This window comes from Nematolebias whitei, chromosome 12 (genome assembly GCF_014905685.2).
Source record: "Nematolebias whitei isolate Nwh7 chromosome 12, NemWhi1, whole genome shotgun sequence".
In the NCBI taxonomy this organism is placed as follows: Eukaryota; Metazoa; Chordata; class Actinopteri; order Cyprinodontiformes; family Rivulidae; genus Nematolebias; species Nematolebias whitei.
This window is the reverse complement of record NC_056509.1, coordinates 4,710,903-4,736,543: the sequence shown is the minus strand read 5'-3', so window position 1 is coordinate 4,736,543 and position 25,641 is coordinate 4,710,903. Positions and strand designations below refer to the sequence as shown.

The following is a 25,641-nucleotide window of genomic DNA, read 5'->3' as shown; positions in this document are numbered from 1 at the left end:
CTTTGTGACATGTTTGTGATGTTTGCATGACCTGGTTGTGATCTTTGCGTGGACATGTGCTGCAGATGCTGACATCTTGGACAGGTGATGGAAGGCTGTGGCTATGTGCATTTCTTCACAGAATGTGAGAGCTCTACTTTGTGTTTAAGTTTTAATTTCCTGCCGTTAACGTTTGTTTTGCAGGCCTACGCCCATCAGCAGTGTGATCGGAGCCTTTGGATTTCAGGAGCACCTTCTGTACTGTAAGCAGACTCCTGGTTCTGTGTTTAGTCAGCGGTGGACAACACGTCACAGTGTTTGATTATGTCATCCACTTTCCCAGCTGTCCTGGAGGAGTTGGTGAACAGCGGCCGTCTGAGAGGAAGTGTGGTTGGAGGAAGACAGGACAAAGCCGTTTATATCCCTGATATTTACGCCAGAACTCAGAATGCCTGGGTGGACTCCTTCCTCCAGCAGAATGGATATCTAGGTCAGACTGATGTGAGCATTCTCACTACAGCTGTGGTGAACTAACCTGTATGTTATTCCCTCCACTCTCTCCTAAGTACTAGCTACACTCAAATACCCACAATCCACCTCTGCAATACACTGTTCTTGTCTCATTTCCTTCAAAAAATTGCTCAGCTGAAAAAGAAAGTGCTCAATCAGAGGAAGCTGGCTCCTTGGTTCAATTCTGAGTTATGTAGTTTAAAAAAGGCATCTAGAAAGCTGGAAAGAAATTGTCCACCAACATTGAAGATTTTTATTTAATTTGGAGAGGAAGACAAAAAGAAAGCTAGAAAAGCTTAAGCCTTAAAGCTAGAACTATATTATTCATCTTTAATAGACGAGAATATAAATAACCTCATCTTTCTGTTCAGCACTATAGCTAGACTAATGAAAAGTCCTATGACCCATGTATCTCTGCAGCTGTACCTGATTTAGGTTTACACTGTTTTTGTCCTGTTGAACTCTTTGAATTGTCAAAAATAATAGCTTCATCTAAACCATCCACATGTCTGCTAGATCCCATCCCATCCAGACTGTTCAACCTCCTAAGACCAAAACTCTTGCATATGTGGATGTCAGGTCCTAGGAGCTTAAAGAGGCTTTTCCCCTAATTAATGTCCACATTTTGGACCTGCTTAATTTGTTTTTAATGAATGGTTACATGCCACAGCACTTTAAGGTTGCTGTAATTAAACCTTTACTTAAGAAGTCTGACCTTGATTCAGAAATTCTGTCCATTTATAGAATCTATATCTAATCTAACTTTCATCTAAGAAATTCTTGAGAAAATAGTTGCAGGTCAGTTGCGTGAACTTCTAAATCAGGGCAATTCAACTAAACCGCTCAGCAACCAGTTACTGAAAGCCAGCAGCTCAGGGGCCGGACATCCAGCAATTAAAGTCATTATGTAAATAAACCATGTTTTACAATGATCTGTTGCCTTTTAAATTAGTTTATTTTGTTGCATTGAATCATAAATGCAATAAACAGAACCCAAACACAAAACCCAAACGGACAAATACAGCAAATGATGCAGCGGTGGTAGGATGCATCACAAACAACGATGAGTCCAGCTACAGGCAGGAGGTGGAACACCTGGAGAGCTGGTGCAGGAAGAACAACCTTCACATCAATGTGAAGAAGATGAAGGAGATGGTCATGGACTAAAGAAGAAACAAACGCACTTACCCCCCTGAACATAAGAGGATCTGAGGTGGAAGTGGTCTCCAGCTACAAGTACTTGGGAGTACACCTGAACAACAACCTCAGCTGGAGCAACAACACCACCAGCCTGATCAAGAAAGCTCATCAGAGACTCTACTTCCTCAGACGGCTGAGGCGAGCTGGTCTGGAAGCTCAGTCCTCACCTCCTTCTACAGGTGTGCAGTGGAGAGCATCCTGTGCTCCAGCATCAATGTGTGGCATGGAGGCTGCACAGCTGCAGAAAGAAAAGCTCTGCAGAGAGTGGTGAAGGCTGCACAGAAGATGTTGGAGTCAGTCTCCCCACCATCACAGACATCTACACCGCAGCTCAGAACAGATTCATGTTCAGGCTGCTGTTTGATGCACTGTATTATTTTACGTTATTGTTGTTAAGCAAATATCTTATATTCTTACAATGAGGAAAATAAGTATTTGAACACCCTGCGACTTTGCAAGTTCTCCCGCTTAGAAATCCTGTAGGGGTCTGAAATTTTCATCTTTGGTGTTTTTATTCTAAAAAAAATAAAAAAATCCAGAAATCACAATGTATGATTTTTATATAATTTATTTGTGTTACTGCTGCAAATAAGTATGAAAGCAGGTTCATACTGAGCACATGTGACAGACGTGACAGAGTCTGGAGACACCGTGGAGAAGGTTATGCTGCCTGCAACATCCTCCAGCATGACTGGTTTGGTGGTGGGCCAGTCGTGGTGTGGGGAGGCATTTCTTTGGATGGCCTCACAGCCCTCCATGGGCTAGCCAGAGGTGCCCTGGCTGCCATAACGTACTGGGATGAGATCCTCGGACCCATTATGAGACCATATGCTGGTGCAGTGGGTCCTGGGTTCCTTCTTATGCATGACAATGCTAGGCCTCATGTGTGAAGTGTGTCAGCAGTTCCTGCATGATGAGGGCATTGATGTTATGGACTGGTCTGCCCGTTCCCCAGACCTGAATCCAATTGAGCACATCTGGGACATCATGTTTCGGTCAATCCACCAAGACCACATCACACCACAGACTGTTCAGAGCTAACTGATGCTCTAATCGAGGTCTGGGAAGAGATCCCTCAGGAGAACATCTGCCGTCTCATCAGGAGCATGCCCAGGCGTTGTTGGGAGGTTCTACAGGCACATGGAGGCCACACACACACTGAGCCTCATTTAGACTTGTCTTGAGGAAGATTCACTCGTGTTGAATCAGCCTGTCATGTTATTTTCTACTTTCATATTGAGTATGAATCCAAATCCAGATCTCCATGGAGTAATAATTTTGATGTACATGGATAATTTTTATTTTCTTCTCAATCAATTCCACTGGGCTAATAATAAAGTTTGTCAATGAGAATATTTAATTAATTGAGGTCTAGGATGTTATTTTAGTGTTCCCTTTAATTTTGTGAACAGCGTATATAATCATATATCTCCAGTTTTAGCTTCTCTCCATTGGCTCCCTGTCAAATCCAGAACTGATTTAAAAATCTTACTTCTAACCTCTTAGCAACCTGGCTCCATCTTATATTACAGATCCTATTAATCCATAATTTCCTAACGGAGCACTTCACTCTCGGTTTACTTCTGGATCCTAGAGTTTCCAAAACCAGAGTGGGAGGCAGATCTTTCCGTTATCAGGCTCCTCTCTTGTGGAACCAACTCTCCTCTACCTGTTTGTATTTGTAATTATTTCTATCCTCGTGTTGATTTTTTTTGTCTTTCTTCCTATAGAAACTACATCTGGACCTGTGATTCTGTGTCTGTTCCTCTCAACCAGCCGGTCGAAGCAGGTGATCGCTCGTCCTGAGCCTGCTTCTGCTCGAGGTTTCTTCCTGTTAAAAGGGAGTTTGTCCTTTGCACTGCCCATGTGCTTGTTGAGGGTGGGGGACTGACAAAAAGAAGATTCAATTCAGTCTGCTGCTTCCTTAGATAGAGAACTTTTACTTTTTGCTCATGCATGTGAATGTTTCAGTTCAGTGCCCTGACACAACTTCTGTTGTGACTTGGTGCTTTATAAATAATTAAAATAGAGGGGGAAAACATTGACCAATCTTTCATTCTCCCATCTCCAAAACCACCTCTTTCAAAAACAACATGGATGCTTCTTTGGTTTGTTTCAAGTTCTTGTGCAGTTCTTGTGTTTGTTTAGGCCCAGCCTGGTTCTGTGTGGATCCCTTAGCTCGTTCTGTCAGACCATGTTCATCTCTGAGTTCTTGGCAGACTTCAGTCTCACCCTGATTCTGTGTTCGACTGCAGAGCTTCCTTATGAATATTTTATTTGATGTGTGTGCTTTGAGGAGAATACTTGAAGACTTTGCTCTTGTTGTGCCGGGATGTTCTGATCTGACCTGGTGGTCAGTAGTTTGAAAGGCCACGCTCATAGCTCTGAGTGAAACCAGAATCCTCTTCCTCCTTCAGAGTTTGATGCGTTACTCAGGCTTGGGATCCCTGACCCTTCCAGCTACATCAAGAAGCGCTACAGATCCAATAAGCTGCTATTTCTCCGAGGAGCCTGTGTGGGTCAGGCTCTGGTGGACCAGGTGGAGGCCTCTGTGGAAGAAGCTGTTAACTCTGCCACGTGGACTGACCTCCAGGTGATTCCAGTTACAGTCTCACATGTGCTCTATTTGAAGCTAAAACGAGCTGTTTCTGGTTCTCACCATTCTTGTTTTTAGCCGGTTCTGCCCAGCTGCCTCTCCATGGAGGACGTTGGGATGCTCATCAGCCAGGCTATGAGGAACACAAACATCCAGTCCTCTGCCAGAGTGCTGGGAGGATCTGTCGTTGTCAGTGAGAAGTTCATCAGCAACTGTGTGTCCTTGTTTGATGAGACCATGCAGCAGAAAGCTCAAAAGGTAAGGCTTCAATCATTTATGTGTCAAATTTAATCTGAACCGATGAAAAACAAAACAACAGGACTTCCGCTTTGAAGCTGTTCTGTTCCCATCCAGGAGGCTTTATCAATTCAAAAATGTCTGGTGTGTGGCGTTCCAACTTTATAGAGCTGCTTGAGAGGCCTCGATATGTGCTTTAAAGTACTTAGAAGTCCAGTTGTTTCATTTTTTTAATGTTGTTGGGGGGGATTTACTATGACCTGGATGACTGAGAGTCTTCACCAGCGTCTGTGTCCTTTTCAAATGTTAACTCACTCTGTGTGTGTCTATCTACACACACACACACACAGTGTCACTTTTTTTTTCCATATTTTGACTCTTGTTCCAGTTTTAAACACTCACTTTAGTTCACATGATGACTGGATGAGGGGCAGTAGGTGGGACTTGAGCCTCCAGTATACTCAGGCTTACGTCATTCCACGGAGGTCTGTGCGTACCGGATTAGAGTCGATGCAGATGCCCGCAGGTCATGTCCGTGTAAAGATTAATTTTTACTACTGCGTACATGTACTCTGTGTCGCACTATAAACTGCCCGACGACGGACTGTTTTGTTTGCGACACCAATGTATGAAATTCCTCTTCTTCATCCCTGATCTGGTTTAATGGTCTTTTCTTTTGTTTTTTACCAAGAGGCAATCTCTTCCTCCTCTGTTGATGCCATGACTGAAATGGTGAGAAATGAAGGAATTTGTCACGAGCGAATTAAAATCAGGTCCAGCGTGGCTACAGTAGGGTCTGGAGATTTCCTGGTGGGCTGGTCTGATGTGTGGGCTGCAGGGCCAGCGCTCCCTGTTTTTTTTTTTTTTTTTTCAGAACTTTTTATTAACAACATATAAACACAGAACACCACTGGGGCTGCCAGCTCTCGTTTTTTTTTTTTTTTTTGGTGACCTGTCAATCAAACCAGTAGGCGTGTCAGCAAATGACCAATCGGCAACCTCAATTTATCCCGAAGGTAAACACCTGTTGCCTGCGGAGCTGGGCTGCAGCCGCTCAGGGTGGACGCTCGAGTCTGAAGTCACAACCCTCTGCGGACAGTGCGCACAGTTTCCGCGTGGCTGACAGGACGCGCAAGTATACAGGAGCCTATAGCCTCACGTCATTAGTACACAGACTCTGGTTCCTAATTTACAGCATGGTAGTCCTAGTAGCTTTTAGTCCCCCCACCATGAAAAGGCGGGGACATTTGATCAGTTTTTTGTGTGGCCCTCCAGCTCCTGTGGTTTTGTGCTCCTAGGAGGTGAAGAACAATCCTGTCTTTCTGATAACTGAAGAAGACCTGAAGCAGGTGGCTGTCCAGACAGAGACCTCAGCGCCTTCCAAAAAGGAAAAGAGGGAAGCAGAGCGCAGGAAAAAGGCTACAGGTGTGTGTCGACCCAGGGTGTGAACAGCACAGTGACTGTCAGATGATCTGCACCCAGTTCCATCATCTCTAAACCTTTGTCTCCCAGAGGGCAGCGGCAGTGTGAAATCAGGAGGGGGAGGAAACGCCAGAGAGATTCGCATTCGTAAAACCAAGAAGAAGGGCAGGAAGGAGGAGGACAGTGATGAAGACACTGGACCTTCACAGCAAAGTAGACCACAGAACCATTTCATCTGTTTGTTGGCTGCTTGGCCAACATCTATTTTTGTGTCTGAAAGTAATCAAATCATCCCATTAAGACTAACTGTTTTATTTCTGCCAAGGTCGCAGTAAACAGACTGAAGCCCCATTTATGGCAGAGGAGGAGATTGTCACCACTTTAGAACAAAGACTGAATGACTGCCCTGAAGAAGTCCTTTCTGAGCTGGCAGAACATCTAGTCAGGTAAAATTTAAGAGTTCTGTCTGAACTAGGTCCCTGATCTGATACAGATCTTTATCTGTCCCACCCTCTGTTGTTGCTTTTTGTGCAGACCTCTGAATAAAGCCTACCAGGAGGTTCTGCGGACCGTATTCCTGTCCTCCAGCAGCTCTTCTTCAGGCCACAGCAAGAAGAACATCATGAAGGAGCTGCAGGAGGAGATCATAAACCTGTACAACAACATCCGCCTGTTTGAAAAAGGCACCAAGTTTTTCTCAGGTCAGTCTTGTGTTTCTGTCTAGCTGTCATCTAATAATTACTTATTTGCATCAAACCGAACAAAGTAAAACATCTGACCATACTTTCAGTCCTCTTGAGGAGGGAGATGACTTTCTCTGGATGAGCACCTGCTCAAACACAGACCTGCAGTGATTGTTAACATTGGTTCATGAATTAAAACTGATTTTGTAAATCCTGTGTGAGCAGATGAAACCCAGGTCTACATCACCAAGCACCTTCTGAAAAGCTTGTGCACTGATGTGACCAACATCTTGGTGAACTTCTTGGCTGCAGACCTGATGATGTCTGTGGAGAATCCTGGCACCATCAGCACTGAGGTGTGTTTCTTGTGTTGGATGTTCCTGCTGAGATGATCTGTGCTTCTTCTTGCTGTTGAGCTGCCTCTTTTCAGGGTCTCTGATCTGTGGCTTTAGGTCCGGGTAAAGATTCTGGGGAAACTGTCGGAGGAGACCAGAGGACCTCTCATGAAGCTGCACAACTCCCTGACTGGAAAAGTGAGTTTTGTTTCCTGTTGACACACTTTATTTTGTTCCGTCTGAAAAATAATGCATGTGTTCAGTCTGACTATGGTAACTAGTCCTTTGAGGAGCTCTGTCAGATGGTTTCTGCACAAACGTGATGAAAATCAGACTTTACACATTTCAATGATTTTGTTTTTATGTAAATTCAATGACAAAACCTGAATAAACTACCATAATGTCCAGACTATAAGCAACTACTTTTTGCACAGGCTTTGAACCCCGCAGCTTTGGGGTGGGCGATATGGCTCAAATATAATATTGTGATATTTCAGAGCATTCTGGCGATAACGATGCATTTCGTGATATAACAAAAAAAAAAAAAAACAGAAATCATAGTTATTCATTTGACAAAATTAACTTAACATGTTGCTTTGCAGTATTATATAAAAACAAACAAACTAAAAAAACAAGGGTTAATTTTACTGAAATTACTTTAAAGTAATTCATTATTCAATTCAGTAAAGTATTTAGTCTCAAAGTATAAAAATAAAAAAAATTAAAATGATCCTTGTGTTATTTAGATTGAAAACATCTGCACAAAATATAGATCAACAAAATCCACCACAAAAACTAAAGTGCAGGTGGTTTCCCAAAATAACTAAATAAAATGAAGCTTAAGATCTGTTGAGCATAAATGTAACATATAACAAAATATATGTTGCTTTAAATGAGCTATAACTTCCAGAAGTTGTGACAAGGTGATCAGCTGACCCTGAAGCTGGTGGTGTTTCAGCTTCCTCTGTTCCTGCAGGAATGATTCATTTCTCTGATGCTCTGTCTCTGATCACCTGACTCTGTCCTTGGTCCATGGACTGTGGATCTAAGAGACAGACCTGCACGTGTTTGTACCGGCTGCTCAGAGCGGGTGTGGGGGGAAGGAGAGACAGTTGAGCCATCTGTACCTGCAATTTAGAGCTGGATGGAGAGACAGCTGTGCCGCATGTTGTTTGTTTTTAGCTTTTTAGCTAGCTAGTATTGCGCGCAACTAATTAGCTTTACGCCAGTACCGACAGGTGGAGGGGGGGGGGGTGCGCAGTTCGGTTTGGTCGTTCGGCGTGCTCGGTTCTGTTAATGGGGCGGGGCGCTTGATGTATTACGTCATGAAATTAGCATATCATGATATCATTTATTTGCCCAGGCAAACTTTTTTACCAGTATTATCGTGAACGATATGATATGGCCCAGCACTACCGCTGCTTATACAGTGCTGCAGCCAATTTATGCATTTTTATTATTTATTTTGACAGGCTAACGAGTTCATGCTGCCAAAACATTTATCTTCATCACACCCGGGCGCTCACAGAGTTGCCCAGTACACGTCTTTCTTGGGGGGGTGGGACCTCATTACTCAATGAGACTATCTGTATAAATAAAGATTAAAAAAACCATTTGACCAATAAAATTACCGAACAAGTCATACTGGACCATTGAAACAGGGAGGGGAGGAGAGAATGGGGAGGGGGGAATCCCCCCTCCCTGCAGAGCATCTTTTGCTCTGCTGCCAGTGGATCTCGACAGCGGAGCAGGAGGAAGATGAAGGTAGCATCAATGACTTCCTGGTAGGCTACTGTATTTTTTTTAACCAGCTGTGTTACAGCACTGTTCAGAAAAACAACATTTACTGTACATATTTGTGAATGTTTCCGGACACGTGTTTAATTAAAAGTTTTTTTTTAAATCTTTGTGTAAGTATAGCATGTTACAACGTGGACACCTGTGGCTTATAGCCAAGTGCGGCCTATGAATGTACAAAGTTATTTTTAAATTTAATGGGTGCAGCTTTTATTCGAGTGCACTCAATAGTCCAGAAATTACGGGTATAAATACATGTGTATGTGGATGTTGCACTGTGGCGTGAAATTGGGTCAAATATATATTTGCTAATTACATTATCTGTCTCTGTTAAAACTGTTTATATTTTTGTTTGGATATGATATAGTTTGTTTAAAATATTCCCAATTTTCAGTCATTTCGCATATCGTCATTCTCTTGAACAATTTCCAGTTTGTATTAGTGCCAAAAATTTTCAGCTTAACTTGCCATTGAACATTTTTGGAAAGTTTCTAGAAATTTTACCAAAGTTTTCTGCCCATTTAGATATCCATTTGTCACATTTTGCTGCTGTTTACATTTAACATTCAGTATTCACTTCACCACTTGCTTCTTGCCTAGGTCTGACACGTTTTTCCCCTCCTGTCCCTCTTTGCTTTGCTTTGCTGCTCTGTCTGTCTGTGAAACTGCTTCTGAGCCTCTTGCATCTTCTAAACCATAATTACGGACTTGATTTGATCAGTTGGTCCCTCAACACAATTGATAACATTTCTTCTAAGAGAAGACAGGCTTTAGGCGAGCCGATTTGTCCTGTTGGCATGCTCACAGCTGGATATCTCATAGACTTGGAAGACTTGATGAAGTGTCTATCTCTGCTGTCATTTGTGGATTTTAAGGATGCATTTATAATTGGATTTATGATAACTGGTTCTTACTTTTTGGATTCGGCTGGTTGCTGGTTTTATCTACAATCAAGGAAGTCGTCGGCAGCAAATTTGGACCCAATCATGCTGCTTGACTTATGATGGCTTGGTTTGTGCCTCGAGTACCCAGACTCAAATGCTTTTGGCAGAATGGATCAGATCTCGGAGATTTTACTCAGGCACGTTCTTTTGGTGTGGCCACATAATTTGGACATTTCGGAACCCGAGTGGATCAACAGAGACTCAAGGTAGACGTCATTAAGTTCTGCCTGTCCCTAAACAACTGTGTTTGAATTTGACTCCCCCGGCTGGCCTTGAAGGCCATCTTATCTGAATTTGCCTGGAGAACATGTGATCTGACCTAAAAAAAAGTTAAATCTGGTCCTCTGGACATTAAAAAAAAAAAAATAATAATTTGTACAAAAGTTTCATCTTTCATCCGAAAGACTTCCACAGTGTGAGGTGTTGTATTCAGCTCAGTCTTATAAATAGCACCCTCTTGCAGTGGATCAACCAGTTTGCTGCTGACAGCCAAACCAGCTGCTCACATAATCGAGGGCCATCAGCCTAACGATGGATCATTAGCACACTGATGGCTGTTTACTATTTACAGAGGGCTGAGTGATACTAGCAATAACAGCAATGTAAGAGGGGGACAGTTGAAAACAGAGGCCTCCACCCCTCTTTATTGATGGATGGTTTTTTTTTAACAAAGATGGCCTCCTTTACTCCTTTCTCAAACTATCATTCCTCTCTTATCAAGGATGTGAACATCTTCATTCCTGAAAGAGAGACCACTGGCCTGGAGATGAGTGTAGACCGCAGAATCCTGGCCTGATGATGTTGATCTTCTGTGCTGGGCCATCCTTTTGGCCAGTGGCTGTTTAATTTCCCCGATGTAAGACTGATCAAAGCCCTCCTGACACTGAACAGCATACACAATATTACTCTGTTTGTGCCGGGGGACTGGATCTTTGGGATGAACCAGTCTTTGTCGTAATGTATTTTGGGGTTTAAAAGCCACTGGGACGTTATGTTTAGAAAACAAACGTCTCAGTTTCTCTGATACTCCCGCAACATATGGAATGACCACTGGTCTGCGTCTGGGTTCCTCCTTTTCACCTGATGGCTGGCTGGAGTCCTATTTGAGTTTCTTCTCTTCTTTTAGGAAGGCCCAGTTAGGATATCCGCATTGCTCTAGAGCCTGTCTTGTGTGGGATTTCTCCTTCTGCCTGGCTCCTGAGCTAGTGGGGACGCTGTCTGCTCTGTGATACAGAGTCCTGATGACTCCTAACTTGTACTCCAAAGGGTGATGGGAGTCAAACTGCAAATACTGGTCTGTGTGGGTGGGTTTGCGGTACACCTGTGTTTGCAAATGTCCTCTATCAGAATCTGAGACCTCACAGTCCGAGAAAGCCAGCCTGCCATTTTTTTTTACATCTTCTCATGTGAACTTGATATATTTATCCACAGAGTTGATGTGATCAGTGAAATGTTGGACTTCCTGAGATTTAATTTTAACCCAGGTGTCATCAACATACCTCAACCAATGACTTGGTGGTGTCCCTGAAAAGGATGTCATGGCTCTCTTTTCTACTTCCTCCATGTACAGGTTGGCAACAATAGGAGAAACTGGAGACCCAATAGCACACCCATGTTTCTGCCTATAATATTGGTCCCCATATGTGAAGTAGGGGCAGCTGTGGCTGAGTGGTTTGAGCAGTAGTCCTCCAATGCAAGAGTTGCGGGTTCGAATCCAAAAGCAGTCACATGCCCAAGTGTCCCTGGGCAAGATGCTTAACCCCTAGTTGCCTCTGATGTGTCCCATCGGTGTATGAATGTGATAAAAGCTCCGATTAGTCTCTTTAGAATAATTTGTTCAATTAGCTTTGTAGAGATCTAGTAGAGTGCTGTATGAATGGGTAAATGAGGACACAGATTGTAGTGTAAAGTGCTTTGAGTATCTTGAAATAAGATACAAACCGGATTCCAAAAAAGTTGGGACACTAAACAAATTGTGAATAAAAACTGAATGCAATGATGTGGAGATGGCAAATGTCAATATTTTATTCATAATATAACTTAGATGACAGATCAAAAGTTTAATCTGAGTAAATGTAACATTTTAAAGGAAAAATATGTTGATTCAAAATTTCACAGTGTCAACAAATCCCAAAAAAGTTGGGACAAGTAGCAATAAGTGGCTGGAAAAAGGAAATTGAGCATATAACGAACAGCTGGAATACCAATTAACACTAATTAGGTCAATTGACAACATGATATGGTATAAAAAGAGCTTCTCAGAGTGTCAGTGTCTCTCAGAAGCCAAGATGGTAAGAGGATCACCAATTCCACCCTTGTTGCGCAGAAAGATAGTGCAGCAATACCAGAATGGTGTTACCCAGCGTAAAACAGCAAAGACTTTTAAGTTATCATCATCAACCGTGCATAACATCATCAAAAGATTCAAAGAATCTGGAACAATCGCTGTACGTAAGGGTCAAGGCCATAAAACTCTACTGGATGCTCGAGATCTCCGGGCCCTTAAACGTCACTGCACCTCAAACAGGAATGCCACTGTCAAGGAAATAGCAGAATGGGCTCAGAAATACTTCCAGAAAGCATTGTCAGTGAACACAATCCACCGTGCCATCTGCCGTTGCCAGCTGAAACTCTACAGTGCAAAGAGGAAGCCATTTCTAAGCAAGCTCCACAAGCTCAGACGTTTGCACTGGGCCAGGGGTCATTTAAAATGGAGTGTGGCAAAATGGAAGACTGTTCAGTGATCAGATGAGTCACGATTTGAAGTTCTTTATGGAACACTGGGACGCCATGTCTTCCGGACCAGAGAGGACAAGGATAGCCCAAGTTGTTAACAACGCTCCGTTCAGAAGCCTGCATCACTGATGGTATGGGGTTGCATGAGCGCTTGTGGCATGGGCAGCTTGCATGTCTGGAAAGGCACCATTAATGCAGAGTACTATGTTCTGGTTCTAGAACAACATATGCTTCCATCTAGACGTCATCTCTTTCAGGGAAGACCCTGCATTTTTCAACACGATAATGCCAGACCACATTCTGCAGCAATCACAACATCATGGCTACGTAGGAGAAGGATCCGGGTACTGAAATGGCCAGCCTGCTGTCCAGATCTTTCACCTATAGAGAACATTTGGCGCATCATAAAGAGGAAGGTGCGACAAAGAAGGCCCAAGACGATTGAACAGTTAGAGGCCAGTATTAGACATGAATGGGAGAGCATTCCTATTTCTAAAGTTGAGAAACTGGTCTCCTCTGTCCCCAGACGTCTGTTGAGTGTTGTAAGAAGAAGGGGGGATGCCACACAGTGGTAAAAATGGACTTGTCCCAACTTTTTTGGGATTTGTTGACGCCATAAAATTTGGATTCCTACTAGATTTTTCCCTTAAAATGATACATTCTCTCAGTTTAAACTTTTGATCTGTGATTTGTGTTCTATTCTGAATAAAATATTAGATGTTGGCACCTCCACATCATTGCATTCAGTTTTTATTCACAATTCGTTTAGTGTCCCAACTTTTTTGGAATCCGGTTTAAAAAGGCACTATATAAGTACAGTCCATTTACCATTTACCATTTAGGTTGACTGCAGGCACAGTTTCAAGAGTTGACACAGTTGCTCTGTGGAAAGCGTGATCCTGCTGCTCAGAGTGGTGTCCGATTTTACTCTTAAACTGACCACTTCTACTGCCTTATCAACAGGAATGCACGTAAAGAGTGATGTGACATCAAAAGAGACCATTGTTTCATCAATCTCCATGATGACATCCCTCACCTTATCCACAAAGTCCATGGTGTTCTGTATGTGGTGTTCTGAGCTGCCAACTAAAGGAATGAGTACAGACTCCAGTAGGAATACGCAATATAAACGGCACACGGTAGAAACGATAGAAATTTAGCCTACGATAGAGATCTGTCTTCTACCGGCTAACCGTAGTAATGCTGTGTCTGAAGTAAAATCAGAGTTGTCAGTTTAATCGTTACTTTTTTTAGTTGAAAACTGTGTGCAAGGGGTGCTCAAGTGTAAAATCAGAGCTGTCAGATTTAATTGTTACTTTTTTTTAGCTGAAAACTGTGCGCAAGTGGCGTTAAAGTATTTTCTTCGAGGGCTAAGTATTGAAGCTACAAGCTAACTACGCCCTGCTTGCCGTAGTGTTGCCATATTCTGACGCATGCACAAAACACTGTGTTCCGTCAAAAGTTTTGTTTTTTTTTTTCCATCGAAAGTTAAAGTAAGCGTTGGTCATCTTTAGAGAAACCTGCTCTCTGATCTGTGACAAGAACGCTGTGTTGTGTGATTTTTACTGAAAGACCCTCTGGTCAAAGCCACAGTCATTTTGTGTCAGCTCTCCATTAAAGCGGAAGGAGGTGCCCACTAGAGGTTTGGAGGATGAAGTGTTTCAGTGTAAAATGCTGCGCTGTTGCTGTTCATTTCCTAAGTAAGACTGGAAACTGTTAAGAGTTAACAACATATTATTTTGTTTAAAACATATGGCTAAAACTACATTTGATGTCTTTTGTACTGTTTAGCACTACAAGAAAGAAGCCTAATACTTGATTTATTATTTAAAAAACTCTCTGGACCTAGTAGTGGAATTTTCTTAATTCAAAATATATGATGGCAAAAGAACACCCTATGCTTTTTTTTTAGCAAGTTTTATACCAACAACATATTGCGATGTATATCGTTATCGCCACCCTTCACAATACATATCGTGATATGAATTTTATGCCATATCGCACATTCCTAGACGCCAGATATTTGGAAACATTGTAAGTGACAGAGTTAATCATGCTGGCAATTGGTCTTAAAGGTACACCTTGTTTGTGGATTTTAGGTGAACTATACAGACTAGGTGTGGCCTCCCCTGGGTACAGTCTGTTGTACAGAATACGGTCAATAGCTTTGTCCTGCTCCAACATTTTCAGGCAATCTATCAACTTCTTCTTGTAACCACTTCCTGGATCTCTTTTCAGTGGCTCATAAGTGGTTAAGTCACTAAGGAGTGTCATAACTTTTTCATGATAGTCTTTCTGGTTCAAAATCACTGTGCACCTTCTTTTGTCTGCTGGGAGAATGATGATATTTTTGTCCTTGCTAAGAGTGGTGAGTGCATCCCTCTCCTCTCTATTGATGTTGGAAGGAGGTGGTTTGGCATTGCTGTGGCAGGCTGAAACTTTGATTCTGAGCTGTTCTGCCTCACACTCTTGAATTGTGTTGTTGCGTATGGTTGACTCAGTGGCTGTGATCATCTCCACCAAAAGAATTCTACTTGGTGCAACCGCAAAGTTCAGTCCCCTGGCAAGAATCTCTGTCTCCAGCTGTGTGAGCCGTCTGTCAGATAAATTCTTCACCCACTTTTCTGTCTCCCTGGCATGTGATCTGACGCACTGCCCCGCCCCCTACCCCTCCCATCGAGGATTTTCCAACTGATAACCAGAGGAAACCAACTGAATAAACATTGTGTCATCATTTCAGGACTCTTGGATTCCCATAGGTGTTGTCCTTGGCCATTCCCCGACATCACTCGGTAATGTTTACGGATCTCACCGGAGGGAACTGGCTGATTATTCCATCCTTATCAGAATTCTTACAGTGTCCTTGGGTGCTTCCTTGGACATTGCTGACCGCTCTCGTCGTCTCTCCCCTCCCCTTCTACAGAATGTCTACATCACTATGTGCTTGTATGTGTGAGGTGTTTTTTTAATATTAGTTTTTCTTCTCAGCCAAGAAAAAAGTTTAATAGGATTTTTTTTGCCTCCAATTCCTACGTGTCCAGTTTCACTACTTTTTGTCTAAGCAGATCTCACTTGTAAACGAGTCTTCAAGGCTCAATGTGATTTATTTGTCTAAATAAAGGTTGAATGAATTGAGTTATATTTTTGTGACAGTTTCACAGCACCCCACACAGGGCAGGCATCGTTACTACAGCTTGTCCTCAATGTTCATTGAGATTAATCTGTCCAAATAAAGGTTGAATATAAGAGTCATCGTTGGCATATCTATGTGGGAGAAAAAAAATAAAAAATTTATGAAATTATGAAAAAATTATGAAATTAGAGAGGCAGCACGGTGGCGCAACTGGTAGAGCTGCTGCCTCTCAGCGAGCAGGTCCCTGGTTCAAACCCCGGTCCAGGGGCCTTTCTGGGTGGAGTTTGCATGTTCTCTCCGTGCATGCGTGGGTTTTCTCCGGGTGCTCCGGTTTCCTCCCACAGTCCAAAAACATGCATGTTAGGCTGATTGGTAACTCTAAATTGTCCCTAGGTGTGAGTGAGAGAGTGAATGGTTGTTTGTCTCGTTTGTCTCTATGTGGCCCTGTGATGGACTTGCGACCCGTCCAGGGTGTACCCCGCCCCTCGCACAGTGATTGCTGGACATGGGCACCAGCGACCCCCGTGACCCAAAATGGAATAAGTGGGTAAAGATAATGGATGGATGGATGGATGAAATTAGAGTATCATGAAAAAGTTGATTTATTTCAGTCATTCCATTCAGAAAGTGAAACTTGTATATTATATTAATTCATTACACAGACTGATATATTTCAAATGTTAATTTATTTTAATGTTGATGATTATAACTGACAACTAATGAAAACCCCACATTAAATTAAGACCAATTTAATTTAAAAAAAAAGATTTTTAGAAATGTTGGCCAACTGAAAAGTATGAACATGAAAAGTATGACCATGAAAAGTTTGAGCATGTACAGCACTCAGTACTTATTTGTGGCTTCTTATACCTGGATTACTGCAGCAATGCAGCGTGGCATGGAGTCGATCAGTCTGTGGCACTGCTCAGGTGTTACGAGAGCCCAGGTTGCTCTGATAGTGGCCTTCAGCTCTTCTGAATTGTTGGGTCTGGCATATCGCATCTTCTTCTTCACAATACCCCATAGATTTTCTATGAGGTTAAGGTCAGGCCAATTTGCTGGCCATTTAAGAATAGGGGTACTATGGTCCTTAAACCAGGTACTGGTAGCTTTGGCATTGTGTGCAGGTGCCAAGTCCTGTTGGAAAATGAAATCTGCATCTCCATAAAGTTGGTCAGCAGCAGGAAGCATGAAGTGCTCTCAAACTTCCTGGTAGACAGCTGTGTTGACCTTAGACCTCAGAAAGCACAGTGGACCAACACCAGCAGATGACATGGCCCCCCAAACCATCACTGACTGTGGAAACTTGACACTGGACCTCAAGCAACGTGGATTCTGTGCCTCTCCTCTCTTCCTCCAGACTCTGGGACCTTGATTTCCAAAGGAAATGTAAAATTTACTTTCATCAGAGAATATAACTTTGGACCACTCAGCAGAAGTCCCAGGCAAGACGCTTCTGATGCTGTCTCTTATTCAAGAGTGGCTTGACACAAGGAATGTGACAGCTGAATTGATTGTCTTGCATACACCTGTGCGTGGTGGTACATCATTTACTTCCCTTTGCCTCTCTATTAATGTGCTTGGACACAGAGCTCTGTGAACAGCCAGCCTCTTTAACAATGATCTATTGAGTCTTGCCCTCCTTGTGCAAGGTGTCAGTGGTCGTGTTTTGGACAACTGTCAAGTCAGCAGTCTTCCCCATGATTGTGTAACATACAGAACTAGACTGAGACCATTTAAAGGTCTTTGCAGGTGTTTTGAGTTAATTAGCTGATTAGTGTGTGGCACCAGGTGTCCTCAATGTTGAACCTTTTCGCAATATTCTAATTTTCTGAGGTACTGAATTTGGGGTTTTCATTAATTGTTGGTTATAATCATCAACATTAAAAGAAATAAACATTTGAAATATATCACTCTATGTGTAATGAATGAATATAATATGTGTATAATAATAATATGTGCTTATTGTATTATTTAGTTTGTTTTTCTTAGTTCATATCTTAGATCTTATTACTGTTTTTCTTTTACATTTTATTGTTGGATGTAACTGGGACACTGTGTACATAATCTCGTTTCATCACATGTACCACATGAGATGCGAATGACAAATAAATCTGACTCTGACTCTGATATACAAGTTTCACTTTTTGAATAGTCTGTAAATTGTTTAAAATGAATTTCCAAATTGTGTAGATTGTTTATAGATGTTTGTCTGTTTTGATTGACTGTGTTGGTGGTTCATAAATATTTTGTTTTGATTTCATGGTATTTGTAGTTTTCAATGAGTTTTTGTTTATTTTGTACCTCATGGGATGCCATAGCCAATAAGGGCCAGCGTTATAAAAGCTGGCAGAAATCAGTGTACTAATGAATGGCTGAAAAACAACTGTCAGCAGGACTCAAATGTTTGATGTGTAAAGGAAACAAAGACAATTCTATGCTTTGCATTCCCCCGGTGAAAGCAGCGAGGTATGTTTTGTTTGTTTGTTTGTATTATGAGCCCATGTTTTTGCATCTTGTACATGTTTTAGTTTTCACGGTGATCATTGTGATCCTGATTAAAGAGAAAATAAAAAAAGAAAACCTAAAAATCACCCGTCGAGGTTGCGCTGAATGTTGTTAAAGATCTGGGGGTTTGCTACAAATAGAATTACTGAAATAAATCAATCTTTTCATGATATTCTAGTTTTATGACCAGCACCTGTATATAGAAGGGCAAATACAGTAGCTGTGTAAAAGTTGTGTTTTGGTATGGACAAGGCCTGCTTAGAGCTTATTGATCAGTTTAACGACAGTAATAAATCTTCGTTTGTTACAGACACTTGAAGACTTTCTGACCAACCTGGAAATGTGTGCTGAGGTGTGTGGCTTCATGCTTAAGAAGGGGGACAAAAAAAGAGAAAGGTAACCAAAACACTTTTTTTTCTGTATTAGGTTGGAACGGTTCATAAAAACAAATCTGACAATCTTTGGTTCTCCTGTCGCAGTTCAGGCCATGTGTGTTCAGTCCTTTAGGCCAGGAACTATCCTTTTTCATTCATTATCTTTTACCCACTTTTTCCCTTTTTTTGGGTCGTGGGAGTCATTTGTGCCGATGTCCAGCCATCACTGTGCGAGAGGCGAGGTACACTCTGGACTGGTTTCCAGTCCATCACAGGGACACATAGAGACAAACAACCATTCACTCTCTCACTCACACCTAGGGACCAGTCAGCCTAACATGCATGTTTCTGGTCTGTGGGAGGAAACCAGAGTACCCGGTGAAAACCGACGCATGTACAGAGAGAACATGAAAACTCCACCCAGAAAGACCCCCAGACAAGGATTAGAACCAGGGTAACCTGCTCACTGAGAGGCAGCAGCTCTACCAGTTGCTCCACTGTGCTGCCCAGCCAGGAACTATTTCATTTCAATTTAGTTTATTTATATAGCACCAAGTCACAACAGAAGTCATCTCAGGACACAACAGAAACATCCATATGCATAAAAAAACAATTAGTAAAGTTCTCTATCTAAGAAAGCCAGCAGATTATGTTGAACCCACTTTGTCACAATCTTCCATCCTGAGGAAACAATGGCAACAGTGGAAAGGAAAAACTCCCATTTAACAGGAAGAAACCTTCAGACCAGGCTCAGGGCATGTGGCCATTTGCTTTGACCAAATGGAATTTGAAAGGACAGGAAGGAGAACTGAACACAGAATGGCAGGTGCAGAATGGAGGTGAACAGGTCTTTCTATAGTAGGAAAGGCAAAAATAGTAATAATTATAAATACAAACTATTCATTTGAGGAAATGTGGTCAGTTTGTCCTCCAGCAGTCTAAGCCTATAGCAGCATAACTAAGGGACAGCTCAGGAAAGCCCAAGCTGACCCTAACTATAGGATTTAGCAAAAAGGAAAGTCTTAAGCCTAGTTTTAAAAGTGGATAATGTGTCAGCCTCACGGACAGAGATTGGAAGTTGGTTCCACAAGAGAGGAGCCTGATAACTGAAAGATCTGCCTCCCATTCTGTTTTTGTAAATTCTAGGAACCACAAGTAAACCTGCAGTCTGAGAGTGAAGTGCTCTGTTAGGAAAATATGGAACAATAAGATCTGTAATATAAGGTGGAGCCAGGTTGTTGAGAGCTTTGTAGGTTAGAAGTAAGATTTTGAATTCTATTCTGGATTTGACAGGGAGCCAATGGAGAGAAACTAAAACTGGAGAGATATGATCTCTCCCAGTAACTCCAGTTAAGACTCTGGCAGCAGCATTTTGGATCAACAAGACGTTTTAAAGAAGTATTTGAACACCCAGATAATAAACCATTGCAATAGTCCAGTCTAGACGTGACAAATGCATGGACCAGTTTTTCTGCATCATTATTAGATGAGATATTTCTAATTTTAGTGATATTACACAGGTGGAAGAAAGTGGATTTGAAAATTGTATCTAAGAACATCAGTAGACTGTTTCCAGGTTTCACTTTGCTGTCCTGTCAAACCAGCCGGTCAAAGCAGATGACCACTTGTCCTGAGCCTAGTTCTTTGATTGTGACAAAGTGGGTTCAACATAATCTGCTGGCTTCCTTTGATCTATAACTGTTACTAATTGGCTTTTATAATGTATGTGAATGCTTTTGTACACTGCCCTGGGACTACTTCTGTAGGGACTTGGTGCGACTTGGTGCTAAATAAACAAACTGAATTGAATTGAATTGGTGCATACTGAGCAGCACATTAGCAACAGTGGAAAGGGGAAATCTCCTTTTTTAAGAAACCTCTAATAAAACCAGAGCTAGGCTTTCAGATGAGCAGACATCTGCCTCAACTGACAAGGTTTAGAGAGGACAGGAAAAAGACACAACAGAAAGAGAAGCATTGGTCCAGATGTGGTTTCTCTGGAGAAAAAAAATATTAAAAGAAAAACAGTTTCATGCCAGTTATAGCTGAGTGTACAAACATGAAGGGAAGGCAGGGGCACTGTACAAAAAGTTCAAGCAGAGCTCCACCCAAGCATCTACAAAGAATGAAAACGAACTATAAACAGTTTTAGAACATTCAAATGATGTCTATAGTCTGTCAGAACTACTCTTCTGTAAGTTTTGTTGATAAGTGTTAACTCTAAATTATCCCTAGGTGTAAATGAGAGTATGGATGGTTGTTTGTCTTGTTAGTCTCTGTGTGTCCCTGTGATGGACTTGCGACCTGTCCAAGGTGTCCCACACCGCTTCACACAGTGACTCTTGGATATGGGCACCAGTGACCCCCATGACCCAAAAAGGAAAAAGTGGGTAAAGATAATGGATGGATTAATAGAACTGCAGGAAACCATGACAAACTAAACAGTATCAAAACAGAGAGGAATTGATGAGCTGTTAGCCTCTCTTCAGCTAGTGTTAGCCTACCTTTCAGCTAATGTTAGCCTCTCTTCAGCTAGTGTTAGCCTACCTTTCAGCTAGTGTTAGCCTACCTTTCAACTAGTGTTAGCCTACCTTTCAGCTAACATTAGCCTCTCTTCAGCTAGTGTTACTCTACCTTTCAGCTAATGTTAGCCTACCTTCAGTTAATGTTGGCTTCTCCAACTAAAGTTGGCTTCACTTTGGCTAATGTTAGCTTTTTCTTCAGCTAGCATTAACTTTTCTCCAATTAACGTTATCCTTCCTTCGGCTAACTCTTCCTTAGGACAACACATCAGGAAAATGAAAACATGATTTTCCTAAAACCTCTGCATGTGAATGAACTGAATAAAACATTCTAAGCACATAGAATCACCATGGGTTATGAAAGGACTACAAAATGCTAGTAATAAGAAAAATAAACTATACAGTAGTCCCTCGTTTATCATGGGGGTTACATTGCGGACCCCCCACCCCCAATAAGTGAAAATCTGCGAAGTAGAAATTACATTTATTTCTGAGTTGAAACAACATAAACAACAGTTCCGTCAACTAATAAATTTAAATCAACTAAAGCAAAAGTTTATTTATCAAGAAGACTTGATAATGTTTATTCACTCAATTAAAATTGTTTAAGTTGAGTGAGTTGTAGGTTTGCCACCTTTCAGAGATTAAAATAAGGCACCATGGCTCTGCTGGACTATGACCGCATTGGGCCTGACACGTGGGGCGGGGTGCACCCAGCAGTGCTATGTTTTATTTTTTGCCTGTGTTTTTAGTACAGGGGTGATCAAGAAAGCAAGTAGTCATATTTAAAATTTGAAATGCTTTATTAATAATGAACACATTCTTGTATAAAGTGTAATTAATAAAATCTTAAATGAAATCTGTCTGTGTGGAGTGTGCAACAATAAACATTTAAAATATAAATAAATTGAGAACTTCACTTAACTTTTTAAGGGCATATCTATAGGGACTCTGAACCATGGGGACATTTTTTAAGAGGCAGAAACAAAAAATAAAGAAAACAATTGTAAACTTATCTGCTTATTCAATAAGAAAAAAGTGCAAAACGTTACTCTTTCCTTCAGCAGTGTTCATCAGAAACTGTTACATTTTTCCAGGTGTACTTCATGTTACTCCTTGCAGCACTGAGTAAATCTTTGTCTTTCAAAGCGCTGCTGTAAAACTCTGAACAGGTCTGCTCAAAGTTGAGAGTGATCAGGAGCTCACTTCTCATGAGCTCCATGGAGCACTTGTTACTGCAGTCACTCTGTTTGTTGGCCATTCTGGAAAATATATTTTCCACATATCCAGTGGACGCTGGGATGCTCAAGATGTGGCTGATGATAGACAGCATGTTAGGCAGGTCAACTACTTGAAAGAGAACCACCCACCTGACAGCATCACCTTTGGACTTCCATTCATCTTCAGCATCTTCTTCCTTCAGAATTGGTTTTTCTGTGGAGCATTCATCATAAAGAGTCAGAGTCGAGAGTTTCTTTATTGTCGTTCGCACCACATGTGGTACATGTGGTGGAACAAAATTATGTACACAGGGTCCCAGTTATATCCAACAATAAAATGTAAAAGAAAAACAATGATAAGATATGAACTAAGAAAAACATCAACTAAATGTACACTAAGCAAGCACTAATAGCATAAAAACATTTACGTCGAACAACAACACGAACATGAATCTGTGTGAGCAGATGAGCACGCATGAACACAGCAACATGAGGCAGATCAGCAGCAACATGAAACAGATCAGCAGCTACATGATGTGATTTTTCACAGTGATTATTCTGGTTAGAGATTCATGAGTCTAACAGCCTCAGGGTAGAAGCTGTTCCTCAGTCTAGTGGTTCTACACTTTAATGCTCCTTAACCTCCTTCCTGAGGGGAGCAGGTCAAAAAGTGTGTGTGCTGGGTGAGTGGGGTCCTTCATGATGCAGGTGGCCCTCTTCCTGCATCTGGAGGTGTAGATGTCTGTGATGGTGGGGAGACTGATTCCAACATCTTCTGTGCGGCCTTCACCACTCTCTGCAAAGCTTTTCTTTCTGCAGCTGTGCAGCCTCCATGCCATACGTTGATGCTGGCGCACAGGATGTTCTCCACTGCACACCTGTAGAAGGAGGTGAGGACTGAGCTTCCCAGCCAGCTCGTCTCAGCCGCCTGAGGAAGTAGAGTCTCCGATGAGCTTTCTTGATCAGGCTGGTGGTGTTGTTGCTCCAGCTGAGGTTGTCATTCATGTGTACACCCAAGTTCTTGTAGCTGGAAACCACTTCCACCGCAGATCCTCTTATGTTCGGGGGGAGGGGGGGGGGGGTTGTAGATGTGTTTGTTTCTTCTGAAGTCCACAATCATCTCCTTTGTCTTCTTAACGTTGATGTAAAGGTTATTCTCTTTGCACCAGCTCTCTAGGTGTTCCACGTCCTGCCTGTAGCTGGACTCATCATTGTTTGTGATGCATCCCACCACCACTGTATCATCTGCAAACTTTACAATTTGACAGCCTGGATGGGTAGCTGCACAATCATGTGTGCAGATTGAACAGGAGAGGGCTCAACACACATCCCTGAGGAGAGCCAGTGCTGAGGGTTATGGTGGAGGAGGAGAAGTTGTGGATCCTCGCTAACTGTGGTCTGTTTGTTAAGAAGTCTAGTACCCAGTTGCAAATGGAGGAGCTTAGTCCTAGTGTGGATATTTTGTCCATCAGGGTTTGGGGGATCATGGTTTTGAAGGCAGATGTGAAGTCCACAAAGAGCATACGGACGTAGGAGTTCTTCTGCTCCAGGTGGTTGAGCGCAGTGTGGACCACAGAGGAGATGGCATCCTCTGTTGATCGGTTCTCACGGTATGTGTACTGGTGAGGTACTGGTCCTCGTTAATGTTGATGGTTGTTTTGATGTGGGTCATGACCAGTTTTTCAAAGCATTTAGCGACTGAGGACCACTGGTGAGGACCAGTGGTCCAGTGGGTGAGGACCAGTGGGTGAGGACCACTGGCCTATAAAGTTCATCCAGTTGACTTTATGGATGAGGGTGAGCTTGGTGGTCACTCTTTCAATGTCACTAAAGGTCAAGGTGCCATGGTGCAGAGAGAGAGGTTGCAGTGAGAACAGCCAGCTGTCTTCTGAAAAGTTGAACCATTTCTGGTCGGCTGTGACTGATTGGTTAGAGCAGTCGTCCTCCATTGCGAGAGTTGGGGGTTCGAATCCACTAGCAGTCACATGCTGAAGTGTCCCTGGGCAAAACACTGAACCCTTCATAGCCTCCAATGTTTGTCCCATCAGTGTATGAATGTGATAAAGCTCTGATTAGTTTCTTTAGAATGATTTGTTCAATTAGCTTTGTAGAGATCTGGTAGAGTGCTGTATGAATGGGTAAAAGAGGACACAGTGCACAGGCAATATTCCTGATGATTATATCCATGCACTCTGGTTCTGCCCACCCGTTCAGAGGTTCTGGGTCCAGGTTTGTGAAGACTTGTCTAAATGTCTGAAATGTAATATTCCACTCTCTCCGTCTGTTTGCTTATTGGCTATCTTGGAAGATGTTACCCTGGAAAAAAATACATGTCGCATGATTTTCACTGCCTTATGCATCGCAAAGAAAACCATACTCCTGAATTGGAAAAATAAAAATAATCTTAGCATTAATCAGTATAAAAATCTTCTGTTAGATCATATTAGTCTTGAAACAGCATCTGCGGACACATTGGATCAATCTCTGTGGGCTCCTTTGATCGGCTCCATTACATAGTGAGGGTGAGTAGTCTGGGATCTGACCTTGTGGGGCCTTGGGGTTGATGTGGAGGCGGGTGTATGGGTTTGGGGCCCCGGGGGGGTTGCCGGGGGCTGGGCTCTTGGGGGTACCTGGGCAGGGGGGCACTGCTTTCCCTCTGGGGAGGGCCTGGGTGGTTCTGGGGGATGTCTGCTGGTGGCTGCATGCAGGCCCTCAGGTGGTCTGTGGCGGCGGTCGTGGGTCACCGATCTGGTAGCCTGGCTGTGCTGGTGTGGGTTCGGGGTGGGCACGGGGGCTTGGGGTTCTGGGGGCTTGTCGCCCCCGGGCTTGGGCCTGTGGGGTTCGGGGATCTTGGGCTCTGGCGGGCGGGTTGCCGGGCTCTGGGCCGGCTTGCGCTCTGTTGCCCGGTTCTGGGTGGGGGCCTTCGGCTCGCTGGTGGGTTGTGGGTTCATGGGCTGGGGGGTTGGGTGTTTGGGGCGTGACCAGTGGCCCCTAGGAGGGGGTAGTTTGACCCAGCCTAGGTGTCTAGTGTGCTATGTGTTTTGAGAGATGTCCGAATGAGGGGTGGGTGTAGTATTTCTTCTGGGGTGGGGATGGGGTGGATGTCCTTGGGGGCGGCCCGAGACTGTGCATGGCTGGCTGGCTGGCCCCTTTCCTGTGGTGGGGGCTCGCTCCCGGTGCTTCCTGGCACTGTCGGCGGTTGGGCGGGCGCTCTTGGCCGGGTCGTCCTAGTGGGGTTTGGCTCCATCTGGTAGCGGGCTGACTGCGGTCTGTGGGGGTCCTGGTGGCCCTCGGGTGTGTAGGCTGCTGGTGCAGCTTCTGGCGACCCTCGGGGCTCTGTCCCTCTCTGGTCTGGAGCTCAGCGGGCCTGGCGGTCGGTCCAGATGGAGAGGTGTCTTGGCCTCAATCCCTGGGTGGACCTTAGGGAGCTGGGGGGGGGGGGGGG

General features: G+C 43.1%; 1 protein-coding gene across 1 annotated transcript in view; it reads left to right on the top strand.

Moving 5' to 3' along the window:
• ufl1 (UFM1-specific ligase 1) overlaps positions 1–25,641 on the top strand; it is a gene marked incomplete at its 3' end in the record, with an annotated part of 72,289 nt that overhangs the window by 31,151 nt on the left and 15,497 nt on the right. Inside the window, 11 exon segments of the mRNA XM_037685249.1 lie at positions 184–242; positions 323–469; positions 4,107–4,282; positions 4,364–4,543; positions 5,821–5,947; positions 6,035–6,157; positions 6,270–6,390; positions 6,479–6,645; positions 6,853–6,983; positions 7,080–7,160; positions 18,391–18,476. Of these exon segments, the coding sequence (XP_037541177.1) occupies positions 184–242; positions 323–469; positions 4,107–4,282; positions 4,364–4,543; positions 5,821–5,947; positions 6,035–6,157; positions 6,270–6,390; positions 6,479–6,645; positions 6,853–6,983; positions 7,080–7,160; positions 18,391–18,476 (1,398 nt within the window).